The 22,066-nt window shown below is 29.5% G+C and overlaps 1 protein-coding gene across 3 annotated transcripts; it reads left to right on the top strand.

Annotated features, from left to right (window-relative positions):
• The first annotated feature begins 2,221 nt into the window (after positions 1-2,221).
• Positions 2,222-15,603, top strand: LOC123271583 (heat shock protein Hsp-12.2). 3 transcript variants are annotated; one of them, XM_044737953.1, is made up of 4 exons: positions 2,222-2,625; positions 9,090-9,209; positions 10,770-10,962; positions 14,833-15,603. In XM_044737953.1, the coding sequence occupies exons 1-4, from the start codon at positions 2,438-2,440 to the stop codon at positions 15,025-15,027; spliced, it is 696 nt and encodes a 231-aa protein (XP_044593888.1). In that variant the 5' UTR covers positions 2,222-2,437; the 3' UTR covers positions 15,028-15,603. The 3 variants fall into 3 exon arrangements, with proteins under 3 accessions (XP_044593888.1, XP_044593889.1, XP_044593890.1); XM_044737955.1 differs by lacking the exon at positions 2,222-2,625 and adding an exon at positions 5,127-5,278; XM_044737954.1 differs by lacking the exon at positions 9,090-9,209 and having other exon boundaries at positions 2,226-2,625.
• Positions 15,604-22,066: the final 6,463 nt, after the last annotated feature.

The following is a 22,066-nucleotide window of genomic DNA, read 5'->3' as shown; positions in this document are numbered from 1 at the left end:
CTCCAAGTAAAAAATGTTGAGGGCGCCTGCGCATAGTTTATAAATTCAAAAGCATGAATTAAAACTTATTGTAAATTGTGCAGATAGAAATTGTTCAATTTTTAACTAAGTAATACAAAAAAAAATCTTTATTTGAAGATTTTTTGAAAAAGTCTCAAATTTTTCATTATGAATAATCATAACAAAACTTATTGATAATAATTCGATGTAACGAAGTTAATAATGAGACTTAAAGTTCTTGAGCGTATAATCAATAACATTTTCAAAGTAGTACATGCCAAAAAAAAACAAATTATTACCAGTTTTTCAGTTCAGAAAATTTTTTATTGACATAATAATGCGTTACAATGTTTTTAAAGGTATATCAAACTATTAATACATTATTACATATAATTTATTATTATCGTTACAATCCTGTCCATTGGACTTGGCTAGGATTCGTTATTTTTACAATCTAATTTTAATATAGGTAATTACAATGTAGTTTATTTGTTAAGAAAAAAGTTTAAAAAAACCTAATCTATATTATTAAGAGAATAAGAAAAATTTTGTGACTAGTGTATTTATATGATAAAATCGGTTTTTTTTTTTTAGTGAAATTTAGTGTCATTGCAAAGGTCTTGATTTGAATTTGTGCCTTTTCAAGGTTTCATATCATTCTCACCAATAGTCAATTTATGATGATTATTTAGGCTGCATTCGAAAATGCTCTATCTCTAGATACATAATTAAGAAATGACCTTGTATCTTGTGAAATATTGACATTTTTAAAGATTTAAGCTCACCCCGACATTACACTCATCGAGATCTTTTATTTGAGTACCCACATCAATTTTTCATATATTTATGTATGTTATGTATATGTATGTATAAAAAATATATCAAAATGCATGTGGGTACTCAAATGAAAGCTTTTGATGAGTGTAACATCGGAATGAGCTTATAGCTTAAAAAAAGTCAATAATTAAGAAATGACCTTGTATCTTGTGAACTATTGACATTTTTAAAGATATAAGCTCACCCCGACATTACATTCATCGAGATCTTTCATTTGAGTACCCACATCAATTTTTCATATATTTATATATATATTATATATATATATATGACTGTATTATATATATATGCATATATCAAAAATATATCAAAATGCGTGTGGGACCTCAAATGAAAGCTCTAGCGTCACATTGGGATGAGCTTATATCTTTAAAAACATCAATAGTTAAGAAAGTACAGTGCAATTTAACAAAAGTCATTATTTAATAAAGCAAAATTTTATTTATTTATAGTTTACAAGTCACGGCAGTGACATAGTGACTGCAAGCTTGCTAGTAAGATATATAGCAAAATTATTACCAAAAATTTTCATTGATAATTCATCATTCGGTTTGCCATTCTATAAGTGGAAACTCTGTTTTATTTTTCGCCACCTAGTAGCTATCGCGAAACTATTCAGCGGCCCTATTTTATTATAAAATACTATAGAACTTTCAGACCTAATATATTTTTCAACCCAAACCCGACGAACTAATACAATTAAAAAAAAAATTTATCAAAAGTTGCATCATAAAACTAATTCCAATAGTGATATTTCCTAATATAATTGTCATGAATACAAAAATAAAACAACTCTTCTTGGGATTAGTCATGCATAAATTGTTCACAAGTATCAAATTAGGAAAATTCTTTTTAATTGTATAAATAAGTATTATCTCACATGTGTCATTTATAAAAATGGAATTAGTTTTCTATTTGAATTCCATTGGTTTAGTCATCATCACAAAATCGTATGTAGAACGCGGCATTGACTGCTTGTATACAAGTGTGTTATGTATAAACTCGAAATTTTTAAATTCCTTAAAAGTTCGTCGGATACTCCATCCTACGTACTTTGCGTTAGTTTGAATTAAAAAAACATTATTAATAATTTTTTCGAAATTTCGAGGTCTATCATTCGGAAAAATGAATCAGGGACGGAATAAATATATATATGTATATTCATATGAATCCTCCTACTGCGCTATTAAATATAATATTAAGTATTAAGCCATCGAAAGAATGCTCTTGATAGTATCGAGAAAAAAAAATCCGAGTTTAGTTTTATCCATCCTAGGCCGTGTAATATGAATGTCCAACGAATGAAACCGAGTTGCGGCGATCCGCTCCGAACACCCACATACCCACGTATGATCTCGCGTTACTATTTAAGGAGTAGTAGGTGACGTGCGCCGCTCACTTTTGGATCTCAGTTCGACCAAGCATCTGTTGTTTCACTTTCGGCAGTTTCTTATTTTATTTAAGTGACTCTTCGTACGCAGCAGTTAGTACTGTAAACTGTGGGTGATAATTAAACATCAGTGTCGTCGAAGCTTTCGAGGATCTAATATTTTTATATAATCTTTTATCTCGTAATTTTTGAATTACTATCAGATTTACGATGGCTGACAGTGGTACTAAGCGCAACATTCCCATTAAACTCGGCGACTTTAGCGTCATTGATAGCGAATTCTCAAATATCCGCGAACGATTCGATGCCGAGATGAGAAAAATGGAGGACGAGATGTCTAGATTCAGGAGCGAACTTATGAATCGGGAGAGTAATAATTTCTTCAAGACTACTTCAAGGTAATTTTTTTCCCGGCTTATTTTTAGTATTTAGTTTTTTATTTGGTAATTATTTTTTTTTTTAAGTTAGTTATTTGGAAATTTTAGGTTTTTTGGGTAGAAATATTTTTTTTTATCAAATTTTGATTTTTTTTGGAAGAATTTATGTCAAATTTTGAGTTTTTAAAAGTTTTTTGAAACTTTTGGAGCTCAAATTTTTCACTTATTTTAGAAGTTAAATTAAAAAAAAAAAATTTGAATTTTGAATTAATTAAAATTTATAGAAGAAATTTTTGGATTTCAAATTTTTACTTATTTTGGAAGTTAAAATTTATAAAAAAAATTTTCTAATGCTTTAAATACTTCAAAATAATTTTTGTCATTAATTTCCAAAAATTTTAAGTTTAAAATTTATTAAAATTTTTATAAGAAATTTTTAGAATTCAAATTTTTAATTGTTTTGGAAGTTAAAATTTATAAAAAAAATTTTCTAATATTTCAAAATAATTCCTGTCATTAATTTCGAAAAATTTTAAATTTTAAATTCACTAAAATTTTTATAAGAAATTTTTAGTTTAAATTTTTACTTATTTTGGAAGTTACAATTTATGAAAAAATTTTTCAAATACTTCAAAATAATTTCTGTTATTAATTTCCAAAAATTTTAAGTTTAAAATTTTTATAAGAAATTTTTGGAGTTCAAATTTTTACTTATTTCTGAAATTGAAATCTTTGAAAAAAGGGAATTTTCATACACTTTAAATTGTTCAAAATTATCTCTCATTAATTTTCAATTTCAAAAGTCAAAATTTGAAAAAGAAATTTTTGGAGCTTAAATAATTTCATCTTTTAGAATTGAAATTTCTAAAGAAATATTTTACACTTAAGGTTGTTTAAAATCATTTTTTTTTATCATAATAAATTATGAATAATAATTTTTAGACCTAAAATTTTTAATTATTTCAAGCTTTGAAAGTTCAAACTTCTAATAATTTTTCTCCAAAAAAAACCTAATTTCAAAATAATAATAATAACTTTCTTCAAAATTTAATTGAAGTAAAAACGTAATTTGAAATAAATGATGAGTAATAATAATTAAAAAAATAGATGAATTTGACAATTGAAATTTTCTGGCTTCTACTCAAAATGACTCAGGTCCGGAAGTTAAATAGAAGGCCTTCGACTGAGAATGAGAACAAAAATAAATATAAAGGTATTACAACAAATAAAAGTACGTACAAATAAAAGTGACCGGGCTATGAATAACGTCAAGCATCTGCGGAGGCGACTTATTTTACATGTATCGTTGAAGGATCTTTCAGTTTGATTCATCAACAAAACTTGAAAGTAATAATATAAGGAGTTGTGATCCGATCAGATGCATATTTAAATACATAAACACATACTTAATCACATTAAATACTATTACGTCATTAATAACTAAATGTATCCCATTGAACCGGCATTTTAATTCCGAACTCGTTACTTCTTCAAATAACTCTGACGTAAGATAATTAGATTAGATGAATTAATAGGCCGACTGATGACTGATTAATTGCATTAGTAGTTGTTTGTAATGCAGTGGTTCATTATTTAGTCACAGCATTGCATTATTTCTCTCATTTAATTATTATTGTTGTTAGTTTGTTAGTTTTGTATTTATGGACGCGCTATTTTTAGAGATTCAGTCACACCGGTCGAAATGCCAGCTGGATCGTGTGTACAGTCCAGAACCTATTACGCTTTACGTTTTAAAATCTACTCCTACACCCCGCATTTTTCTTTAATTCCCCTGAATGCCGACGAAAAATCACTTTAAGAGGAAGTTTCTAAGTTTAAATTATCTTTTTTTCCGTAATTAAATTTAAAAAAATATTTAACGTAACTTTTGAAGAAAAAATTTTTTTTATCGATAAAAAAAATTTTTTATGAATTAAAAAGAATTTTCATATAAATTTTTTCATTAATTTTTAAAGATTTATCTAAATGAAAAAAAATATTGAATTATAAAGAAGAAATATCATTCTGTTTTACATTCCTACCCACCGGATTTAAAAAAAATTTTTTTAAATACCTTCGAAAAGTCACTTTTGATTTCGAAGTTTTTTTGTCGGAGTTTTTTTTGTCAATCATTAATACTAAGCTCTGGATTAGTCATCGTTTTTCGAATGTATTTTAAAAATTTTTCTAACAATCGCATTATTCGTTTCGAGGAATAATTTCAAAGTTTGTCCTCGATTTTTGTCGATTTCGTATAAAAAATTTTATAGCTGACCTTCTGTGTAAAGTTATATACTTCAAACCTACTCTGTTTCATTGAATGCATTGTGTATATCTATGACAATAAATTTTGTTGAAATGAAATTTTATGAGCGTCTAAAGTCTAAAAAGGGAAAGAAATATGAATAGATGATGAATTGAAAGAGAAGACAGCATGCAATCTATAAAAATAGTTAAATTCAAGTAGAGTCCTATCCCCTCTAAATGACAATTTACGTAGCATGTTTTGATCACCTTTTTGCGCAGTCGATTTTAAAACACCGTCCTGATAGAACGTCTTTTTAATTATTTATTGCGAGTACGAGAGACAGTATTTGTATTATTATTTAAAAATAACCATGATGCTGGATGAAAATTTGTATCCTCCGCGTCATAAGACGGTGATACGATACCGGTATGTAATTTTGTTGCGCAACTATTATATGTTTACAATCATTTATTACTTTTGTATGATATTTGCATATTAACTTTAGGTTATTTTTAAAATTCTGAGTTTTTTGTTGGTAGAAAATTTTTTTAGAAAATTTCTAGGAGTTAATTTCGGAGTTTTTTTTTTAAATATTTTTATCAATTTTTAAAAATTGAATTTCATTTGAAGTAATTTTACGTAATTTTTAAGAAAAAAAAATTTTTTTACTGAAATTCTGAGTTTTTTGTTGGCAGAACATTTTTTTAGAAAATTTTTGGGAATTAATTTTGGAGTATCTGGAATATTTTCATTAATTTCGAAAAATTGAATTTCATTTGAAACAATTTTACTTAATTTTTAAGAAAAACATTTGTCATTTTTCAGTTTTGATGAAATGAAAAAAATTTCCTTGTAAATTTTAGTAAAAAAAAAAAAGTTTTACTAATTTTAAAGCTTCAGAATTTTTACGTCACTTGAAGAACAAAATTTTTTTTATAAATTAAAAAAATTTTTACAAAATTAAAAAATTAAATAATTTTTTTCCATTAAAAACTTTTTGAATATTTTTTTTTAATGCAAATTAGTAAATCGATCTTTGAATTCTGAATTGTAATGCTTTAATTTATTTGTATAATTACTTCACCGTCGGGTAAATTACCGCAGTATAATTTCTCAGTGAGTGTGAGAACATGAAAATAGTAGCGTGAATGTGAGAATAAAGGGCGTAGTGAAAAAAGTAGTTGACAGGAGGAAATTGATGTAGCGTTACACAAGAAAGGTAATCAATCAAACGCCCACGTATATTTTTGTATGACCTTATTATGTATTAACTTTTGAAGTCTGCATATCAAAGATGATACTCAATATCAATTTTTGACATCCAATTAAATCGCTAAAAATAAAAATAACTTTAAGTTTAATTGCATGATGCTGCTAAAGAAATAAAACTGCCTACTTAATAGTATGTACTAATATATAAGTACTGAGAAAACCTTTAAACTGGAATTTTAATGATGAATACATTAAAAATGGATCTTTTTGTTGAACTACTTTAACTAAATCGACAGCCCGTGAAAGCATCCATCCATTCATTTATCCACTCGAACCATAATACGCTTCCGGTAGTGTTTTACTCTTACTGACTTCCTGCACAGGTGGATCTTGAATCTAAGATCTAAGAAAATAAAACTTTTTATTTTACTTTTCAAACGTGCTAAGAAAATAAACGTTTGCTCGAAACTGGACTTGTTTAAAATAAAAATAGTTATTGTTATTATTTAACATAAGCGTATTTGAATTGTTGTGATGTCTCGAATATGAACGGGAATATAAATAAACAAGTTTTGAGCACGTGAGCTAGCGTGATTTGAACGATTTTATTTAACGCATTGTCATGAATTTTTTAAATCTGCTGCTTAAACGTCGTTTAAAATTACCACGGCTTTCAGAATAGGAACAAAGATTTTTAGATATCATAATGTATATTTATTTTTAAGGTAATGATAATGTTCCCATGACTCATGACCTGCAACCTCGAGGTCATTGATCTTTATCCGTGGACAAGCTTCCGGCTATCTTCTAAACTTTCTTACTACAATTACTGTAATTTATTTTTAAGCATAAGTCATTAAAATTATTTACGATTGACGGACTTACGATACGGCCAAAAATAAATAAAAGTTTGTTACGAAAGTCATTACTGAAATACAGAATTTGTCACGTAACTACTAAATTTATTTTTCGGTGGATTTTGTAGAATTTGACTTTGGATATTTTTTATCATTCTGTCTAAACTGTTAGAGATACGATAAAATTGATAAATACTTTTTTTGTAGGAAATTTAATTTTCTAAAAAAAAATTATCTGATAATTTTTTTGTATCTTCAATTTCTGAATTAGAATTTCGATTTTTAAATTAGTAAGCAAATATTTTAGTCATAAATTTGATTGTTAGTGTTATCAGAACTTTTACCTCGAATTCTGGTTAAAGAATTCGAGATATGAAAAAATTGATAAGAACATTACTTATCGGGAATTCAATTTTCTACAAAAATAATCTTATCATTGTTTCATATTTTCAATATTTAACCTAGAATTTGAATCTTAAACATTTATAAATAATTTCAACCAAATTCCCGTATACAAAAAATTCGGTTTAAATTTGTCTTAAAAGTATCTTTTGCTTAATATCTTAAATCAAAAAATAACATATAAATAAATAAATAGGTTTTATTTGTATCACATAAGTTGGGTCTTACAAAGTTTTTACAAAGATTTTTTTATATTAAAAAATATCTCTAGTTTGCACAAATACTGATTCTCTTATTCTAACAATGTTTTGGTTCACTATTTCTACTTTGTACTGTAGTTCAAAAAATAAAATATTGAAATGTTTTAGATAAAAAATTTGGAAATTTCTTAATCAACACCCACTTCATCCTGACTATAATTTTCGAAATAAAGTGCAATTTAGAGATTTTGGAGATTAAAAAGTCTTAAACTCAGTGTGTTTAAACAATTTTGTTAAGTTTTAGCGATCGAGGTTTGAGATATTTCAAACTCTAAGTCTTAATATTACACGGAAAAAAGTAAACTGTAATAAATAACAGTCGATATATAATAAGTAATGATCAACTGCTAAAAATTACCATTTCAAACAGTAAAATCGTGATTTTACTATTCACTTTATAATATTTACCATTTAAACGTTACAATTTACTCTTTACATGGAAGAAAATACTATTTCAAACAGCAGTATTCGCTATGTCAATGTCTAAAATGTTAAAGTATAATAATTAAGAATTCAGACTTTGATATTTATTATTTCGTACCTAAAAAATGATCTTATGATATGTAAAAAGTATAAAATAAAGTTAGTAAATTTCTAATACAAGCAACGTCAATATTTACAAAGTAAAATGGTAAATTTTAAACGCAACGCTAAAAATCAAACTGTAATTATTGACTTGCTTGGACTGGTAAAATGGACTGAGATTCGAACCCAGAACCTTCCGAAGACATGTCGGCTACTCTGGTAAAAGTATAATTTTTACTGTTTTAAATGTTAAATTCTCCCAGAGTGAGACCCCCTTCTCTTTCATCTGAGTTCCCCTTCTCCTCATAATATCGACTATATATTGAAATGGCAATTTTTACTGTTTGAAACTGTAATTTTTTAAGATGAAAGAGTCGTTATTTACTATAGTGACAGCTCCTAATCACTTATTTTGGATATTACATTATAAATTGTGGCTTTCATACTTTCTACATTAAGTTCTGTAATATTTATATTTTTGCCACCTCGATATCCGCTTTACTGTTTGAAACTATAAAAATTAACCGGAATCCGAGTGATTATTACAGTTTACTTTTTTCCGTGTATCTCCAAAATCTCTAAATTGCACTTTATTTCGAAAATTATGGTCAGAATGAAGTGGGCGTTGATTAAAAAATGTAAAAAAATAACGCAAAAAATTTCCAAGTTTTCTATCTAAAACATTTCAATATTTTATTTTCTGTCTTAAAAATGTCTTAAAATCGTCCGTTATTGTGTCACGTTTAAGATCTTAAGCAAAAGACACTTTTAAGACGAATTTTTTTTATACGAGAAAAGTTTTGAACTTATCGAAATTTTATAAGATAAATACCGACAATAACTTTGATATTCCTTTAAACAAATGTTTGATAATAATATTATTGAAAGAATTAATATATAAGTTAATGCTATCGGCATTTTGGCAATTGGTTGGTAAACTAACAAAAATAATCCGATGTTATGCAAATATGTATACGCCAGCCGCCACCATACGAGCAGCAGTGAGCATCGGACCTCGACGACCTCAAAGACGGAGGGTTGGGAGAAGGTCGATCCTGCCTCACCACCCAAGCGCTCCGCGTTCGACAAGTCTTTCACCAGGTGACACTTAATAAACCAACAAGCAATACTCCACAGCAATAAATTATTGTTTATTTTAGAATCAACTCATTAAACAACAAATAAATTTATCGCTCATTCTCTGACATGTATGTTCGACACGCAGAACCTAGACTTAGCCGTAGACTAGATTTAGATTTTATTAATTTATTATCCTGCAAACTTTTTTTCAGCTTTCATCTGTCACTAATATTACGCACGCTGATTTTTTAAATGTTTTTTTTTTTTTTTTTTTTTTTATTATTATCGAATCCACAGCATACGAATGTTTTTAATTAATGAGTGAGCAAAAGCTGAATTATACATTGTAAAAAATCGGGGATGAATACGGAGTGAAGAAATAAAACACTCCGCGTAAAAAATAAATCTGAAGATTTTTTTAATTGGAAAAACATTCGAATACGGAGTTTTTGTACTAAAATAAATTTTTATTAGCTGAAACTAGTTTCATTTACAAAATTATCAACTAATTTATTTATTTATTAATCAACATACTCTTATCAGCAATATACATCAATAGAAATTATTTAAAATTAAATAACATTAATTAAAAAAAAAAAATTAATTCAAATTTAATTAAAGATAAAGAAAATAACGAGAAAAAGTCTGTATTATTTATACATGAATGAGAAATTGTTTTGTTTGGTTGAACTAATACTTCAAACAATTTATCTCAAGTTTAAGTTTCAAAATATTAATTATATTTTTTACAAGAATTTGACTTTGGAACATTAAACCAAATTTTTACATAATTTTATTTAAAAATAAAATTGATTGCTTTAATGTTATCAAAAAATACTTCTTGTAGAAAAAAAATATTGATGCAATTTTTTTAAATATTAAAAATTTATCGTATCAAACTAAGAATAAGGTTATATATTAATTTTAAAAATTTCTAATTACGCATTTTGTAATTTTTATACGAGTAACAATTGTTTATTTATTCTTATTCATTAAAAAAAAAATAAAGAATCCACTCTGCGGACTGTTTTTTTAATAATACACATAAAGTCCATTCCGGAGTGAATTTCACACTCCAGGAGGAATAAATCAATGAAAAATTATTTACTCTATAAATTTTTTACAGTGTATTAATCAGTAATAAATAACTAATGATAAATGATACTAATAATAATCGATATCAACGGAAACCTAATTAGGAATTTCTTTAAAATTGTTAGGCTATAATTCAATCGATTCACAACTGGGTCTCAAAAAGTTATTGTTATTGTTATTATCATCATTAGCTGGCTAATTGTTAATTATGATTTCGCTACATTTAGATCAAAAACATGAATGTTAGTTTAAGGATCAAACGCGCTCGCCGAAGGCGGACGAAGTTTGATTAGAAATATTCGTATTTCTTCTCTTATACATGTACTCTCTTATAAAAATTCTAGATTGTATCGCCACGAAACGCAATGATCATCGCACTTCATTTTTTATGTTGACAATTATAGTTTAATACGTCTTTAAGACTGTCTTTTTTTTTTTTTTTTTTAGTAAAATAGTGGGACTAATTGTTAATTTATTTGATTTTAGTTCAACCACGCAGCAAAGTACTCAGCACAACAGCTCAGTCGCTCCTCAACATGACTCACGCACCTGGTTGGACGGTCTCAACAGCCCACTCATCCAGGATGAGGGTGACAACAAAATGCTGAAGCTCAGATTTGATGTCTCTCAATACACACCTGAGGAAATAGTTGTCAAGACCGTCGACAACAAGCTCTTGGTATGCACTTGTTGAATTATTGGAATTTCGCCAGATATTTCACTTTGTCCTACTTTAAATTTTATAACATATCACACTTCATATTAATTATAATTTGGCGCGCTAAATTTTTACTTTTATAAATAAAATATATACACTAAAAAAAAAAAAATTAGTCGAAGAAAAATATTAAATCAAAAAGAATTTGATATTTAATTCAAAAAAGTTTTTAAATTAAAGAAGTTTAAAATTTAAATAGTAAAACTTATATTAAAAAGTTTTAAATTGGTTTTGATAGTAAAAAATTAGTTATTTATATTTAAAAAAAACAATATTCGAATGATTCAAATTGCAATTTTTTCCGTCCACAACAAAAATATCCAAAAATGTTTTTGATAAACTAAAATTTTAAGTCTATAGACATTTTTTTCTTATAAAATTTCTAAGAACTTAAAAATCTACAAATTTTTGATTATACACTTAAAAAAAATTGATTCTATACATTTAGATCTTACAATTTTTCTAAATAAAAAAAAATAATGGAAATAATGACGACGGGAATCGAACTCTGTCTCCATGTGTGCCAGACTAATGGTGTTACCTCTGCGCTGTTGCAAAAAATTGAAGTGGCTCTTTTTTAAAAAATTTTTTTTTAGAAAATTTTTAAAAAATACATTCTTTATCGATATCGAATTTAATTATATGTAATTCTGATAGTATGCTATCAATCGTTAGATTCCGATTTTTTTTTCGCCAAAAGAAGATGTTTCAAGACTAGAAATTCTTGAATCAAAACTTAAGATCCTCTTAACAATAATAATGTTCTTCCACGAACAATATTTCTCTCGAATCACCTATTTTTTTATGAGCGCACTGATTAACAAAAAAAATTAATTTCTAAAATGAATAAACTTTTTTCGTTTGCATTAAATTTAAATCTCAAGTCTCGCCTAGAAGGTGCCAAGCAAAGAGAATTTACCGTGCATATAGCGCCGAACTGAAATAGTATATTCTAAAAATAAGAACAACTCTCCTTGGTTACAGCACTGTAAATACCGTCTTATCCCACATTGTATATTGTATAAATTAGTTTCTCGAAATAACGTTAAAAAAAAATCCGAGACGCCCTATTATATTCCACATAATTAACAAATATCACTGTTTGTCTTTCGATAAGACCAATGAAAACGAATAATAAATGAAATCATTATATTATATCTATTTGCTCTCCACAATCACTCTAGAATCAACAAGTGGTAGGTGTAGGAAGTTTCTAAGTTGTTAGTCAGTTATAATGACACCTCGCTCACGATAGTTACATTAGACTGAAAAAAGATCAGAGTTCACCGTTATTTCCAAGGGAATTCAGAATTCAGGTCAACGGACTTTCTTCTCAAAAGATTTGATTCGTAAGCTTTAAATTTTCTATTTGCTCTAAATAAATAAATAAAATATATTTTATAAATAAATAATCAATCGCTAATTTAGTAGCTAAGGACAACTATATATAGATCTCCATAAAAGTAATTTATAAAATTGTGGTCAAGGTTTTCGGGTCACACAGTCAGACCTTAAAAAGATCGAAAACTCACTCACGGTCGATAAGTGGTTCGTCATCAAGGCTAAAAGCCAACCCTGAGCTAACGCGTTTATAGACTTTGAAATAAAAATTAATTAAAATATAAGAAAAAAAACATTTTGCACAATAAGTAAGACGATCTGGGCGTTTTAAATTACAAGTTTAAGTACCGAGTGTTTTTATACAATAAACGGAGAGTAATTTTCACTTTTAAGTCTGCGGTTATTCACTGAGTTGTAATTAAAAATTATATTCACCAGATTAATGCTACGGAAATTACTTCTCGCGTATAAAATTCGTCGATTGGTATCGAATTATAAAAATATATAAAGTAAATTCACGCGGTAATGTGACCTTTAACGAGAACGTGATGAGAGAGTCGGTAGTATTTACCGATAGAGACTTGAGAAAAATTTCCGGCACGATTTGTTGCTTAACTTGTACATGTATATGTTCAGTTTGTTGTTTTATTTAGCAATAAAAATAAGATTGGGAAGAGAGAGTGACACTTTGACTTGTGAAGCGCATCGAGCTTCGTGAGGTCTTTTAGTACACAGTCAGGGTCGAGTTATTTTTGGTAGCGCACAGCGGTTGCTATTTAAGTACTCTGAAATGCCCACGTACAATTGATTGTTACTTAATAATTTGTATTTTAATAAAATTTATTTATTTTTATTCATTCGTTCATTCATTCATTAAATTATTAGACAATTTTGATTTTAAATTTCGCGCGCTTTTCGAATCGCAGCTTCGCAGAGTTAAAAAAAAATGGCGGCGAATTACGCTACCGAATTGAGTTACTATTTTTGGTAGATTTCTGTAAAAAGGGACTCCGGAGGTAGTAAAAAAAGAATTTAGTAAATTGGTAAAGTCTTTCAAGAGATATCGCAAGAATAAATTCACCCGAATTGGTAGCGACTTAACCTTTTGTTGTAAGCAAAAAAAACAATTTACTAAATAAATTTGTCGTATGAAGAAGAGTAAATGAGGTTGAGAAGAAATAAAATTGACGTTTTAGTTAAAAGTTTCTTATTTCCACCCACGCATATTTGCGTTGACCTGATTTATATCGAGACGAGCTCACCGACTCAGTGAACTACTTAGTTTATTTAAAGATTCAAATAGAGAATTGAAATATCTTCAAATAATTTATAATTACATAAAATATTCAAGAAATAATTTGGGCATAACATTATTTTTTGATTATTCCGACTTGTGGTCGCCAGAGACAGAGAATTACCAGCTGTTAAAACATTCATTTATAGCAGACAGTAAGCTAGCAAGCTAATGGTCTCGAAGAATATTTAATCTATAGTATTTTTTAGTATGTGCAATAAATTTTTAATGCTTTCTCACTGACCTACTCTAAAATTCGATGAATTTTATGTGTACCGAGTAACCGGTGAGTCATAGCACGCAAGACTGCCCACTGGTCGATAGTCCGGTTCGCCCTTCAGAATATTTAACGATCAAAATAAAAGACTTTTCTTTGGATTTATTTAGATAATTTATTTTATTCGGAAACATAAATTATACTTTTGAAATTTTATATACAACAAACGGGTCAGAAAAATTAGTCTATGTTGTGTTAAACTAGACAGATGCGTGCATTTAGGTCACGTCTGATCAGATTACACAGACTTTATATTAATAAGTCACCGGTGATATGATGCGATCACGCAAACTTGTCCAATATATTTAGATAAAAGTTTATCGTACAATCATTACATTTCCCTTTATTTATTTCCCGTTTTTTTATGTGAACCCTACTTTCCTTCCTATAAATCGAAATTCCGCGATAAGAATGATAGATAGGCAGTAAAAAATTTGTGGAGTAGATTTTTCATTGATTCAATCCCTCCGGAGTAAAATTTACTCCAAGGAGGAAAAAAACTCCGCAAAGAGAATTCTTTATTTTTTTTAATTGATAAGAATAAATGAATAGTTGCTATTCTAAAAAAACGCTAATCTATAAGATAAAAGTTTGGATCATGAATCTGTTATTGTAATAGTACAATATTCTGTGTTACAAGTGTTATGTTTTAACCACTTCCATATGAAATTTATACAATATTAGTATTTCTCTAACTCTTTATGCATTTTGTATTTTTTTTTTATATATATTTTAAAATATTTTGTAAAATATAGGGTAATTTTGTAATATCTAACTGTATGACAGATGCTCTTGCATTTCTATAGACATGTATGCTGAAAAAATAAATATTAAATATCAAATATTCGTTTAAAAATTACAAATTGCGTTTTTAGAGATTTGAAAATTTTTATTAAATTTGTAAAATTTATATTTTTAGGTCCACGCAAAGCACGAGGAGAAAACAGAGAGCAAATCGGTGTACAGGGAATACAACCGTGAATTTTTACTCCCAAAAGGAACCAACCCTGAGACTATTAAATCATCCCTTAGCAAAGATGGTGTTTTGACTGTCGAGGCTCCACTTCCAGCGTTGGGCGCCGGAGAAAAATTAATTCCCATCGCCCACAGCTAAATTACTGATTTACTTTCTAAAGATACTGTCAATTATAATAATATTAACACATTTGATAAAATTGATTTTTTTTTTCATTTTTTGACTTGAACGAACGTCCACTTTCCCTTCAGCCTCTGAATTTTTATAATATTATACACAGATTAAGTAAAAAAATTATTGATATTGATATTAGTTGATGCAAATTTATATTTAAAGTGTTGACTATTTGACGGGTTTATATTTTATAGGCCGTTGAATTTAATGATGCTTCGATATTTACATAAATATATAAATATAAATATATGATATAACTTTATAATAAATATATACAAATATATTTAATTAATGCTAGCTTTAAAAATTTTGCAAGGTAAATTAAAGGGTGAACAATTATTTGCGGGAAAATTTTAAATTACTATCTGAGGCTTTGAAGTTGAGTGGAAAATTTTTATTAATCTGATTATTTGTAATAATTTATGTACGTATTAGATTAGACATGTAAAAGACTAAAAAAATACAACACAATGCCTAGTACATTATAAGCATTATTATGTAATTAATATTATTTATGAATTATATAATTTTCAAAAATAATTACGTGAAATTTTATTTACTATCATGCCTCCCCCGTGCATTACTAATTATAGTAATCATAAAACTTTTTAAATTTTACTAACAACCTTGCAGTCAGTGTGACTGCCGTGACTTGTAAACTATGGATAAATAAAATGTTGCTTTATTAAATAATGACTTTTGTTAAATTGCACTGTACTTTCTTAAATATTGATGTTTTTAAAGATATAAGCTCATCCCGATGTTAAACTCATCAAGAGCTTTCATTTGAATACCCACATGCATTTTGATATATTTTTCATATATACATATATATAATATATATAAATATATGAAAAAATTGATGTGGGTACTCAAATGAAAGGTCTCGATGAGTGTAATGTCGGGGTGAGCTTATATTTTCAAAAATATCATTAGTTTACAAGAAACAATGTCGTTTCTTAACTATTGACATTTTTATAGATATAAGCTCATCCTGATGTTACACTCATCAGGAACTTTTATTTGAGTACATGCATTTTTGATATATTTTTCATATATAGATATGTAATACATATATATGTTGTTATGCAATGAAGTTATAAAATTAGAACAATGACAATCACGCCGTTTCACGGTTAATAGACGCTGAACAAATGACCAACAACGCCAACAGGTACATCGTGCATTTACATCTGATTCATTTTTGCGTCTAGCAGTCCAGTATGAGCCCGATATTGAATATTATGCTCATTCAAAAGTGGTAATTGGTGCTATGGATAAGGAATGTCCGCATTATCATGCTCTCAAATTCAAAAATGAGCCACCTGGGATGTGTTGCGCGTCAGAAAAAGTACAACTACCTGAAATTGAAACACCACCTGAACCATTGAACGGTTTACTTATCGGCACGGATCCAGATTCTAACGTATTCCTGAAGTCAATTCGAACATTCAATTCATGCTTTCAAATGACATCGTTTGGAGCAACAGAAATAGTTCGAAATACTAATGCTAATGCTCAACAATACAATTCTACATTCAAAATCAGAGGCCAAGTTTATCATAAAATGGGCTCATTGCTGCCAATGCCAAACGAACCACATAAATTTTTACAAATCTACTTCATGGGCGGCGAGGATTCCGGAAGCGCACTTGCCAATCGCGTGAATGCACGTTGTGACTATAATAACCTTGATTCATTTTTTGCCAGGCGCATCGTCAGCGACTTGGACGCTCTATTGAACGAGCACAATGAATTGTTGAAAATATTCAAATCACACATGCACAAATTACAAAGCGATAATCACGCAATTGTCATTAATCCTGATAAAACACCAGCTGGAGAACATATTCGTAGATTCAATGCACCTGTTGTTGAAGACGTTGCTGGAATCATGGTTGGCGATCGTACAGGTACACGAGAAATTGTGATTCGTTGAAGAAATAATAATCTTCAGTTCATTGCTGATACACATCGTTCATATGACGCTCTCTAATATCTGCTAATATTCTGGAAGGAGCAAGACGGATATTGCATAAACATAAAACAAAGAGATCCCGTATCAGGTACTTCATTTATTATGAACTTGATCATTAACCATTTAACAAAACAATTAAATTATTGAACGTAATTAATTTAAATTAATATTCATAAATATATTATTACAGGGGCTGAAAAAAACAAGAACGTTAGCTCGAAAGATTATTATGCGTACCGATTAATGATTCGGCGCGGCCTGGACAACGTCATTCTACGATGTCGTGAGCTTTGTCAACAATTCATGGTCGACATGTACGCGAAGATAGAGGGCGAACGACTACGATACTTACGATATAATCTACTCAAGCTGCGTGCGGAAGAGTACATTCACTTACGAGACGCTATTAACAACAACGCCGACGTCGCCGAAATTGATAACTCTGTCATTTTACCATCATCGCACGTAGGCAGTCCACGTCTTATGCAAGAATATATACAGGATGCTATAGCTTACGTGCGCGAATATGGACGACCGTGTTTATTTATCACGTTCACATGTAATCCAAAATGGCCAGAGATTACATCTTTGCTATTGCCTGGCCAAAATGCAATACATCGTCATGACATTACAGCACGTGTATTCAGACAAAAGTTGAAGTCTCTAATAAGTTTCATTACTAAATTACATGTATTCGGTCCCACAGGTTGCTGGCTGTATTCAGTTGAGTGGCAAAAGCGAGGATTACCTCATGCGCACATTTTGGTTTGGTTAATCGACAAAATCCGTCCTGAAGAAATCGATAGAATCATTTCTGCGGAAATTCCAGATCCGTCTACTGACCAAGAGCTGTTTGATATTGTTACAGCAAACATGATCCATGGTCCATGCGGAACTCTTCATCGTTCATCGCCTTGCATGTCAGATGAAAAATGTACTAAAGATTTCACTAATGATACGATAACAAATACCGACGGATATCCAATATATCGTCGAAGAAATCCCGATAATGGCGGACAATCATTTATTAAAAATATTAGCAACACAGACATTGACATTGACAATCGTAGGGTGGTGCCGTATTCGCCTCTGCTAAGCAAGACATACAATGCTCATATTAATGTTGAGTTTTGCAGTTCTGTGAAGAGCACCAAATGTATTTGCAAGTATGAACATAAAGGCAATGATATGGCTGTGTTTAGAATAGAAAATACTAATGTAAATGCTCCTCCAATGAATAAAAACGATGAAATTACGCTCTACCAAATTGGTCGGTACATCAGCTCCAATGAAGCTGCTTGGCGTATCTTCGGTTTTCCAATTCATGAACGGGATCCAGCAGTTGTTCAGTTATCCGTTCATCTTGAAAACGGTCAGCGTGTATTTTTCACGAACAAGATAGTGATTGATCGTGCTACAAATCCACCTAAAACTACACTCACTGCATTTTTTGAACTTTGTAATCGTACGGATGATTTTGGTGCCTTTGTAAGAACATTACTCTATTCACAAGTACCACGCTATTTCACATGGGCTCAAACAAAAAAATGGATGCCCCGCAAGCAAGGCTCACCAGTTGATGCATGTCTCAATTTATTTAAATCGAACGCTTTGGGGCGATTATTTACAGTCAATCCAAGACACACCGAGTGCTTTTATCTTCGACTGTTGTTGGTTAATGTTACTGGTCCATTATCATTTCAAGATATACGTAAAGTAAATGGGCAACAGTATCCAACATATAAAGACGCATGCCTTGCACTCGGCTTGCTAGAAGACGACAACCAGTGGGAGTGTATGCTTGCTGAAGCTGAATGAACTGTACAGCAATACAAATTTGTCTACTATTCGCTATAGTGTTGACTACATGTTTCCCAGCTCGAGCACAGATATTGTGGGATAATCACAAAGATTCAATGACTGATGATATATTGCATCAACATCGTACACGGTGCAACGATCTAACGATAACATTCAGCGACGCTATGTAAAATGAAGCATTGATTGCTATTGAGGATATTTGCATTGTCATAACCAACTTATCACTCACTCATTTCGGTATGAATTCGCCAAATCGAACTGCATCTGATTTAATTAACACTGAAATGAATCGTGAACTGCAGTACAACACTGTAGAAATGGCAGCGATTGTTACTTGCAATATCCCACTAATGAATGACGAACAAAGAACCATTTATGACCGCAGTTTGCTCGCAGTTTCAGCAGGACAAGGTGGGTTCTTTTTGGATGCACCGGGTGGAACTGGCAAAACATTTATTTCACTAATTCTTGCTGAAATACGATCAAATAATGGCATCGCATTGGTCGTTGCATCGTCGGGCATTGCGGCAACTTTATTGGATGGAGGCAGAACAGCTTATTCAGTATTTAAGCTGCCACTAAATATTCAAAATAACCCTGACGCAGTGTGTAACATTAAAAAACAATCGTCCATGGCTACCGTGCTGAAACAGTGTAAAATTATCATCTGGGATGAATGTACTATGGCACACAAACATTCAATTGAAGCGTTGAACAGGACATTGAAAGATATTAAAAACAACGACAAACTATTTGGCGGCACTCTGTTGGTGCTTTCAGACAAACACTTCCCGTAATTCCACGTTCAACATACGCTGATGAGATCAACGCTTGCTTAAAATTCTGCGTCTATTAACCGTGAAACGGCGTGATTGTCGTTGTTCTAATTTTATAACTTCATTGCGCTCAGCTCGTGTATCTTCTGATTGTTCTTGACGCAATTGCTCCATGCTCACACGTGCATCAGCATTTTGTTGCTGGATTTGTTCTTCGGTTCTTTGAGATCTTTTATCTCTAATATTTCTGGACCTACTTGTATTACGGCTCAAATCAGCCCCTTTGCGTTTTCTTGGCATTGCTCACTGTACAAAACACATATAAATAGAATTAATGAAATTACTTAATGATGGAAAACATTATAGTTATAATTAGGGCCAGGATTATAGCGAAAATATTAGTTTTATGAAAAACAATTTGAAACAAAAGTTGTAAAAAATTTAATTTTATTAAAAAATTATCTTGTCATAATTATATAAAAAAAGTATACTTAAAACACAAAAGTCGTTGTTGGTGGGAGCTCGTGACACGTGTTGAGTACTTTTAAGGTTATGTAAATCACTTGTTTAACTAAAACTTGATTAACTGAACTAATCGTGCCAAATACACTTAAAATTACTAATTTTATTATTATGAATAAAATAGTAATAATTAATAGTTAATATGAGAGTTACACTGAGATAGCAATATGATAATTGTGAACGTTACTACTACACTTGATACATAAACAATAATGATGGCCGAAAACTGTGTAGGGAGTGAGAGAAGTCTTATTGTGTGAGTGAAACAGGAGACCGGCTTCAGTCTCATCCCTACTCCGTGCTGTTTACAGTCGACGCTCTCTGTATTTGACGCTCTCTGTATTTGACCACATTCTTCCTCTGTATTTGACGATTTTACACAGCTCTTATGGACAAGGACGAGTCAAATACAGAGAATGGTCCTGTACGGGCGAGTCAAATACAAAGAGCGTTGACTGTACTTAAAAGTGACACCGGTATAGTGTGGCATTTCACTCACCAGTAAAGGCGCAGCAAATTTTAAGAACCTAACATTGGTAACACTATAAGCATATATCAGGGATAAACTTTAATAATAAAAATAAATGTTTATTTTCATAAAAAAAATATTAGATTTGCCATAAGCTAAGGGAAATTTTAATCGAAGTACAGTTAAAAACACGATAATTGATCAGTTATCGAGCGGGATGAAAAATGATTAAATTACTAAACTGGCTATAAAAAAATAGGGGTTGGTGATAAAAAAGTAAAAATTTAGGGTTGTATGTATTTTTTAATGCCACATTATAAAAAAATAAAAAAAAATTTCGTCCAAAAATTAAAAAAAAAATTTTAAGGGCGAACAACCCTTATCACTTAGGGGTATGAAAAATAGATAGTAGCCGATTCTTAGACCTACTGAATACGCATACAAAATTTGGTAAAAATCGGTAAAGCCGTTTCGGAGGAGTACGGTAACTAACATTGTGACATGGAAATTTTATATATTAGAAGAAGATATATATATATATATATATAAATGAAAAATTGATGTGGGTACTCAAATGAAAGGTCTCGATGAGTGTAACATCGGGATGAGCTTATATCTTTAAAAATGCAAATAGTTCCTAAGATACAAGGTCATTTCTTAATTATGTTTCTAGAGATAGAGCATTTTCGAATGCAGCCTAAATACTTATCATAAATTGATTATCAGTGAGAATGATATGAAACCTTGAAAAGGCACAAATCCAAGTCAAGACCTTTGCAATGACACTGAATTTTACTGAAAAATCCGATTTCATCATATGACTATTCTGGAGACACAATTTTTCTTATTTTCTTAATAAATATAGATTAGAGAATGAAAAATATTTGTTGATAATTATCACAATTTTATTTTATGAAAATAATTTCATACGGTTTTTCGTTACAAAATTTCAAGCACCTGTCGTTAATTCGATTATTCTTTTAATAAAAAAAAAATTTTAATTCGAAAATAAATCATTGACTGCAATAATTAATAATGATTGTCTAGATCTACACTATAAGTATTCATAAATTTATTTACATTTGAATAATTGATACAACGTAAAAAAATTTTGTGTAAAAAATATTATTTTTCAATTTTTATATATTTTACTCATGATGTTAATTTTTCTTGCAATGTTTTCAATTAATGAAAGAGAACTTTTTAATTGTAACGGTTTTTACGATGTACATTAAATAAAAAAAAAAAAAAAAAACAAATAACGAATACTAAAGAAAACAACAAAATATAAATTTAAATTTCAAAATTGATAAAAAAATATTTGCATTCAAAATATGTAAATATTTGTATAGTATATACAATTTGACTTATCCAATTCTGTGAGCGCGAAATAAATTTTTTTCATAATTCAGAGATCTCATGAACAAATTATTTTTG

The sequence above is a fragment of the Cotesia glomerata genome, linkage group LG9 (assembly GCF_020080835.1).
Source record: "Cotesia glomerata isolate CgM1 linkage group LG9, MPM_Cglom_v2.3, whole genome shotgun sequence".
Taxonomy (NCBI): Eukaryota; Metazoa; Arthropoda; class Insecta; order Hymenoptera; family Braconidae; genus Cotesia; species Cotesia glomerata.
The sequence above is the reverse complement of the archived record's forward strand: the minus strand, read 5'-3'. Positions and strand labels throughout refer to the sequence as shown.